The sequence below is a fragment of the Myotis brandtii genome, unplaced genomic scaffold (genome assembly GCF_000412655.1).
Source record: "Myotis brandtii unplaced genomic scaffold, ASM41265v1 scaffold733, whole genome shotgun sequence".
Taxonomy (NCBI): Eukaryota; Metazoa; Chordata; class Mammalia; order Chiroptera; family Vespertilionidae; genus Myotis; species Myotis brandtii.
In genome coordinates, this window is record NW_005370908.1 from 1,327,343 (window position 1) to 1,335,854 (window position 8,512).

Sequence of the window (8,512 nt, forward strand, 5' to 3'; positions counted from 1 at the left end):
ACCAGGAGCGGCCCAGCAGCCAAAGCAGAGGCCTAAGTGCGGGGTGGCGCCCCCTGCACCCTAACAGTCCCGGGCTGTGGCTGCAGCCCCGCATCTCAGTCTGGGGCGCACAGCCTCCTAGGCGGCGGTGGCATCAAAAGGAGACGTTAACCAGGAGCGGCCCAGCAGCCAGCGCAGAGGCCTAAGTGAGGGGTGGCGCCCCCTGCACCCTAACAGTCCCGGGCTGTGGCTGCAGCCCCGCATCTCAGTCTGGGGCGCACACTGTCCTTCGAGGGCTGAGGCCTTGCGATCCCCGGGGAGGCGACCCGGCCCGGCCCGCAGTTGTCTGGCTGCGTCCTCGGGCTCCTGGAAGAGAGGGCGAGAAACCGGAGAGGCAGAGGAGATACATAAATACTTACTACGCGCAACCAGAAATCGGTTCATCTTCCCCAAACACCCTCGAGGCCGGGCTCATTGCCCGCATTGTTCAGATGGGGAAACTAAGGCTCAGAAAGACCGGGGCGCCCCTCCGTGGGGAGCCCAGAGCCCTCCGTGCCGGCTCGGACTCCCGGGCCCCAGGAGGTCGAGAAAGGGCACCCCCTCCCGGATCCAAAGCTGGCTGCCGCAGACCCGATGCCGGTGCGATGGATGGGAGGACGGCTTCCCTGGGTCTCCCGAGGAGTTAGAGAGAAAGGTCGGTTTCCTAATGGGCCTCGATCAACTCCTCCACTAGCTCGAGTCGCTTTCAAAATAAAACCCAACCCGACTGCTACCGGGATAGGCGGGATTCACCTGACTGCTCTAAGTCACCCCTTTTACACAAGCCGTTTAAGCACCTACTACAGGGTTCAAGGCGTTGATGGGACTCCCCACGAACCCATAGTCACAGGAAGTGCCCAGAGATCTACTAGAGAAACCAAAGCAGGGGCACCAGAAAGGAGTTCAAAAGAAAAAAGATTGAGTTGGTGGAAGAGAGAGAAGGGAAGCTAGACCTGGAAAGGATTCCTGGATGGAAGGCATTTGGGGGGGGGGGGGTGTATGCTAGCTATGCTGAGGAGGCAGCGGGTGTCAGACCCACAGTTGGGCACCTGCTGCCATCTCCTGCTTGCTCCTCTAACTTGAGAACTGAGTTGATCAAACCCTGAGCCTAAATTCCAGTCTCTCTGCAGATTAGGGCTTGTCGACAGCACCCTTAGGGCTAGACTTAGACCCTTCCAGAGCCCTGGGCTGGGGCCAAGGGAGACTGTCAAGGACGGCGGTGGGAACATGCACTGGGGGCGCTCTCCCCAGAACTCCTAGCAGTGGTTCTCAACCTTCCCGCCCTTTAAATACAGCGCCTCATGTTGTGACCCAACCATAAAATTATTTTCGTTGCTACTTCATAACTGTAATGTTGCTACTGTTACTAATTGTAATGTAAATATCTGATATGCAGGATGGTCTTAGGCGACCCCTGGGAAAGGGTCGTTCGACCGCCAAAGGGGTCGCGACCCACAGGTTGAGAACCGCTGTTAACTAGAGCCACACAAGCCAGCGCCTCCCCAGAGGGATATGGTCAGAAATGCAGCTTAGCCAATCTGAAGTTTGTCTTTCTGGAGGCAGAGGCAGATGTAGACTGGAAGAAGGAAGACCCCCGGAGAAGGGGGGGGTGGGGAGGGGATAGGGGAGGCCTGGTTTCGGTTGGACTTCCCCAAGAGTGATCTGTGCCTTCTGTTAGCAAAACAAAAAAGCACCCGCCACACCGATTGAGAGAAGCCTCCAAACGTGTTCTGAATGGAATTCTGCTTTTCTTCTTTGAAGTTGGATGCTTTGCAAGCAGAATGCAATTCCACGTTTTGTTCCTCGAGGTTTTGGCCTGTGTTAACGTAAGTGGGCATTCACACAAGTATTCAAAGAAAACCATTCTCTGCTGGAAAATGGAACAAAGTCGCCCCTCTCCAATCACGGGGCAGATATATAATCTGTAACAACAAATTAGCCTCCCAGTGCTGCGCATTTCCCGCAAGCATCCTGCCTTCTCTGTTTATAACTTTTCTGCCTGCAATTATTTTTATTTTAATTTTCTGTCACTTGAACAAAAACCAGAGCCTTTCCTTTTCATGTTTTGTACACAACATGTTCATTTTGATAAGATGTCCTTTCCTATCCTCTTTTAGTTTGCCTTTCCTTGTTTAGAGTTCTGTATCAGGAGTTTCTAATACTTCTCTCTCTCTTCTCTCTCTCTCTCTCTCTCTCTCTCTCTCTCTCAAGAACTTGTCCCTGTCTTGCTTTATTTGTGTGAAATTTAGTTTGAAAGGAGATCAGAGAGAGCAGGAGGGGTTTGTAATAAGAGAATGACCGAATGACCCAGAGGCTGATTATCTATCATTAACTGGAGACTCGGTGTACCCAAATTACCAGGGAGACCTCAGTCTGCCGGATCCTCACCCGGCCAGAAAGGCGAGTGTGGAATGCACACACTGAAACAGGCTCCTGACATTGCAAATGAAGACACTCGGCTCACACACTTTAAGGAGGTTTCCTTCAAAACTCAACTCAGGTTCAGTGGGCAAATTTATTAGATTCTGCCATGGTGTGCACAGGTAAAAATCTCTGCTGAAAGACTAGCTGTCCCATTTCTGTAACTAACTTTTGTCTGTTGTTTCGTTTGGAGCAAAATTGCAGTTAATTGTCTAAGCTCCAGAGAATATTGAGAAATCAAGCCAAGCTGCTTTTGATCTGCTCACGCTGCTAAACCCAAGCCTTGTAAAGATCGAGGTTTGCCATTAATATTGACAATAAAAGTGTTTCTTTTTGTTAACCTGAAACCTAACCATCCTGGCTCACGTCCCTCGACTAGACGCAAAGGCCCTTGCCTAGAAGAAAGTAGAAAAGGTTTGGAAGGAACTGCCAGGGCAAAAGAAATCCCTCTATGTGAGTTTGCAAAGGAGGTTTCAGAACAGGACTTCCAGGAATGCGAGCAATACTGCAGTTAGAAGTGGCCATGGCCTGGCCCGCAAGTCACAAACAGACCCTTCAGTCACATAAATGGTTTGTCCAAAGCCCCGCGTTTTAAGTTGCTGTTTGCTTTTGTACTTTATTCTGCACCCCAGACTGTATTTAGGACTAGTTGAAGTTAATTACTTACTGTTTCCACAGAGCATGGATGCAAACTTGCAATTACTTCCTCCTCTGAATGTTGAATGATTTCCTCCCGGCTTGGAAGAAAATATTGCTGGCATGTATACAATTTGCTTGAAACAAGAATGTGGATGAGTAGTTAACATAAATCCTGTGGGGTATAAACTATATTTTACTGCAAAGTAGCCAAGATCAGATTTACAGGACCTCTTAGGACCCCTGTAATAACATTAATAACACCTCCCATGGATACTGCCTCTTGTGAGGCCCTTTCACGTACACTATCTTTTGTCCCCTTTAGTCTGAATAAGTATTTTAGCTTTACAGACCTGGATACCTAACAAAGTACCTCGTTCTTATCAGTGCAAACCCCTCAGACCAGCTGACTATCTTCCCGTTAGCATGGAGAGCTAGTCATTGATTATTTGGAGGAAATGGAAATTCCCAATGCCAGTCATCTTGGATATTAATATTTTGCATACATGTTGTATACCCTAAACTTACAACAATGTTGCATGTCAGTTATATCTCAATTTTAAAAAGGGGGGGGGTGTTCTTAGAGGAGTTAGGATGAACCAGTCAGTAACATCAAAAACCTTGTCAGCCCAAACTTCGCTAGAGGGCAAATTAGAAGGGAGGGAAGGAGACAGGGGAGAAGAGGGACCAAGTGGAGGGGAGGCGGGGGCAAGAAAGGGGGAAGGGAAGATATACAGGCAACAGGCAAGTCCCAATTGTGTCCACTGACTGGGATGTTTCTTAATCATCATTGGACTGAAGGAGTCATAAGCAATCAGCCCCTTCACAGTCATCACTGCAGCTGGATCAGCCCCTCCCCGCCCCCATCTCCACAGAACCGCTCTGGATGGGGAAAACAGGGCTCACTCTTCAAATACCCTGCCCCCACCCCAAAACACAAAAAAAGAAAATGCTCAGATGAAATAAAACCTCATAAGAGCCCAAGGGAAGCTTTCCCCCGCCCTTCATGTCTGAAACAGATACAAAAGTCCGATGGAATTTGATTCTGCTTTGTAGATGTGTACTGCAAGCGGCACTTCATTGCTGGAGCCACTGTCACTTGCCAGGTCTGTAGACAACTGTTTCCGAAAAGGAAAACAAGGAAGTGAGGGCCTACAAAACCCCAGTTCGAGAGAAACCCTTGCCGGCACTCAGGCAATGTGTCTTGTTCTGGATGTCCTAAGGGTTCTGAAACTAAGTGGTTAGCACCTACGATGACTCCATCCCACCCGAGTACAGACAGGAATGCAGAGCCATCCGGCTGTCCTGGGAGCAGGGTCCTGGGAGCAGGTGGGACTGGGTTACCTCTTCAAGAACACGTTGCTTCTTGTGCCACCTTCTGGGTTTGGTGGGTTCCTGGGGGTCACTGATATAAGCTCATTGTAGATATAAAAGGGAATGCTCAGTGACTTCTATGTTAGTTGGGGAAATAAGGTAAAACGAGATTTGAAAAACGACGAAGGGAATTGAGCCATCATTCCCGTAAACATAAAATGTGCGTTTATGGCCCTTTGGCCTGGTTCGTTTCAGGTCCAGTTTATTTTGAGTTCTCATGAGCAAAACACAAGATACAAACTGCCCTTGCCTTTGGAATCATAAAGAACTCAAAAAGACCTGTATTTTCCCTAAAACACACTGAGGTTTAAAAAAAAATTTTTTTTCCGTTTAAACCAGATTGATTTTTAAAGTATCTCACAAGACCAACATGTTTGCAAGGGAGTGCTCGGCCTCTCTCATGCTCTTTGAATCTTTTCCAGGGGAGGGGGTGGGAGTGAAGGGAGAGAGACAGGGACATGAGTGCACAATAAATGTTTGAACCCGGTTCTGTCTGTTTAGTTGGAGGCAGATGTCATGAGCAGCACAGTGAGTACACCATCAGCTACGACAAAGACCGTGGACACAGAATCAGAAACATCCCCCCAAACCAGGGCGGCCCCCCTGTGCAGGGGTCTCCACACTGACCCCCTGTAAGGCAAGTTGCAGCCCCCCAGCCTAGGAAAAGGAGAAGTAGGAAGTAATGCCCTTGCCAGGATTCCTCCTGTGGGCACCCACCCTAGGGCTGCCCCCCAGCCAGCATCATCTCAGCAGCTGGGGCCCTCTGAGTACTGGAAAATATGCCCTTTGGGGAGCAGTGCCCCAGAGGCCACACTAGTTCAGCCCTGGGGAGGGGTCACCGGGCTGACATCTAAGCCTGGAACTACACCCCCCTTCCCTTTTTCCCCTCTACTTTCCCCCTCCATCACTGCCACTACCATCACTTTCATCACTACCGCCTCTGGAAGGCACGGGTACCTAAACTGGGGCGAACTCGAGATGGCATCTTTGCCTCACAGCTTTCCAAAACAGCAAGCTAACCCAGCATCCCACTGCACCTGGAGCAAAATGAGCCAAAGAGAGCACTGAGGGGGGAACGTGGCTGCCTTTGATTGAGAATTTAGAGTGGTGCTCAGCTAGTCTGGCTTCTCTGAGGCAGTAACTACAGTTAAAGACAGCAGAGTTCACCCATCTGTCCCCTGCCTCCAAGCCGCTGCTTTTCCAAGGCTGTGGCCTCTGGGTTTGGCTTTCTGAGATAAATGAAGCCCTAGACCCTTGGACCACATTAATTAACTGATAATGACACTGTCAGTAAGAACTGATGCTCAGATTAGCATCTTTTACGACTTTTTTCTGTCCCGTGTTGTCCATCTTTTTTTATCACTTGCCATGCTATCTGGGACCATGCAGGGACTTGCTCATTTTTGTTGGTGTTGTTTCAATTAAAGATCACGAGAAAGGCAAGGCCAGTTCTGAAGCCTTCGCCACAGAGGCCACTGGCCTCTGATGGACACAGCATCCCAATCTCCAACTCAGCCCTCTCCTGGGCCCCTTCCTCCTCCATTCAATTCCCCAAATTCCATTTGGGTCTGAAAGCAGACTACCAACTACTCTCCGTGAATTTTATCTGTTCCCGGCCAGGGTGCAACCATCTTACTTTGTCTACATACTCCCAAGGCCTAGATGTGTTTTTATAAACAGACTTTTTTTTAATGTATCAAATGTCAGGGGATTGAACTACCAATATTTACACATTCAGGGTTTGCCTCCCGGTGAAAATGTAAACAGAACCCAGACCACACTACCTATATTCTTTCTTAGAAGAACAACGTCTTAAAAGGACTCTCCTTATGTTCAAAATTGCAGACCCACCAAAGTTGGAGCTTCTAAGTTCTAGATCCCTATTTTGTTCCCAGCCCAAACCCAAGCCCCTGGCACTTACCAATGAATCTGGCTTCAGCTGCTCTCCACTCCCTGTTCTCTGCCTTAAGACGTTATGACCAGGGCCAGGCCGCCAGGGAAACTGACCTACGGAGGGAACTGAACGGGCCTCGCATGGACTCCCAGCCTACATCCCTCTCTGAGTTCCTTACCCTCTCCTACTGCCCTGCCGCAGCCAACCTAAAACTTATTTCTCAGTGCTGTTGCCCAGGGCTCTGTGCCTCAAATCCTTGGCAGCCACGGAGTTGGACAACCCCCCAACCCTGCTCTCCATTTGCCCTGACCATGCCTTCCATCCCTGAATTATGTACCCCCACAGAAAGCACCCAGCGGGCGAGGAGAGGATTGTCCTCCCAGAGTCCTGGGGACTCACTTTGCGGCCTGCCTCCAAGGATGGTCGGTGACCTAGGTGGAGTCGTCATTGGTCTCCCCTGGGCGACCCTGGTTAGGACCAGCACCGTGCCCGCTCCTTCTTCTGCACACTCTGCCCTCTGGTCCCTCAAATTGATGCCAGAGGGCTTCTGCTGACACCCTTTCCCAAACTGAACTCCATCGAACAGAATCCTCATCTACCACCCTCATCTATCTATATCAGCCTCCCCTGGCCGCTCTGGGCAAAGCCCGATGGATGACTTCAGCTCCCGCCACTGTCCGGTCCCAACGTCCCCTCACCCAACTAGCCTCCTGCGATCCTTCTGATCCTTCTCAGAGACGCTCACTCCACAGGGGCGCCCTGGCCTGGGTGCCGGGAGGCCGGCGACGTCCAAGTGGAGATCCATTTTCCGTTATAATGCGTTCAAGATCACCAAGGCCAGCAATCTAAACATCCACGAGCCGTCCTTCTGGCCTGCCTCTTAAACTGGTGTTTAATGGTTCCCCTCCGAGAACTAAACCTGCCTTCCACAGATGCCCGCTTTTATGGGAGAGGCAGGAATGTAGAGATATATTTATATGTTTGTTCATAAAAACTGGAAAATAAGCTCTGAACACGCTGTAAAAAAGATTCAGTTACTTACCAAACAGGCTAGTTAAAACAGGGGAACACCGGGACCCGCCACACCACAAATTCGGGGAATCGAGGTGCCTGCGCTTTGAAATCGCCCAAGGTCTTCGGAGGGGCTGGCGTCCCTGAAGAATATGGAGATGGGATTTACAATCGGCGGGTCTCCATCGGGATCTCCCAAAGCAGCCACACCAAACGGCCCGCGCCGGGGTGAAGGTGGTGGGTCAGTGAAGGGACCCCAGCCAGGAGTCTCCAGCCCGTGCCCAGGTCCACGCACCAGCCTTCCCCGCCGCGCCCCGCGTCCGCCTGGGCTCAGCCGCCCCTTTGTGGGGCCCCTGCAGCCCGCCGCCTCTGCTCTCGACCCGCACAAAACTGCACCCGTCGGCCTGCGGAATGCCTTGCCTCGATTACCTACCACCAAACACTCCGAAAAGCAATATCTGCGTACCTTTAAAAAAAAAGGCAGAAAAGAAAAAAGCGGAGAGATACTGTACCTGGTCTGAGATTCTTCAATATTTGAGAGTTGGGGGGAAAAATATTTTAATAATGAAGCATCTGTTAAACACTTGCATTAACCTCTGGCTGATAAAAAAGTTTTTTTAACCCTGCCCCCCCTCGTTTTAATTATCTTATGGTTATGAAGGGGCAGCCAATCCTGGAAGAGGACCTCGGCAATTAGCAAGAAGAACATCAAAAAGTTTTATTGCGGAGAGCGCGAGGCGCCGCCCCCGGCGCCCCGGGATTGGCGTGAGGAGCCTCTGACGACATATATTAACCCGAGCGGCCCTAAAGATGTAGCTGTACATGGAGATCCTGCCGGGAAAATCCGCTGACTCCCCTTACGGCGTCCAGCCCGGAACGGCCGCCGCCGCCACCCGGGAGCTCCCTCGGCCACCGCGCAGCCCCTCTGAGAGCCGGAGCCGAAGGCCTTCCCGCTCCAAGGCGACCGCAGGGCCCCAGATCTTTCCCCCGAAAGAAGGAGAGGGTCTGAGAAAATGGATGCACTGAGACCTCTCTGAAAACCCTCCGAGGGAGCCCGAGAGGAGCGAGGACACGTAACTCGCAGCTAAAATCACATTCAGGACCACAACCACCACCGTCCAAAATTTCATTAAAACAATAAGCGCCCAAGAACCCAGA

The 8,512-nt window shown here is 50.8% G+C and overlaps 2 protein-coding genes across 2 annotated transcripts in view; one reads left to right on the forward strand and one right to left on the reverse strand.

The window, feature by feature from the left end:
- Positions 1-116: 116 nt before the first annotated feature.
- On the reverse strand, positions 117-8,178 carry LOC102257677. The gene is made up of 7 exons (XM_014530351.1): positions 8,080-8,178; positions 7,650-7,820; positions 7,386-7,497; positions 6,371-6,468; positions 3,107-3,212; positions 1,717-1,834; positions 117-345 (listed from the first exon to the last, which is right to left on the reverse strand). Exons 1-7 carry the CDS (start codon positions 8,176-8,178, stop codon positions 210-212), a joined length of 840 nt encoding a protein of 279 aa, XP_014385837.1. The 3' UTR covers positions 117-209.
- HAND2 (heart and neural crest derivatives expressed 2) overlaps positions 8,177-8,512 on the forward strand; it is a 3,564-nt gene continuing 3,228 nt past the window's right edge. The window contains exon 1 of the mRNA XM_005882699.2: positions 8,177-8,314. Coding sequence (XP_005882761.1) covers positions 8,177-8,314 — 138 coding nt within the window. The remainder of the gene's footprint in view (positions 8,315-8,512) is intronic.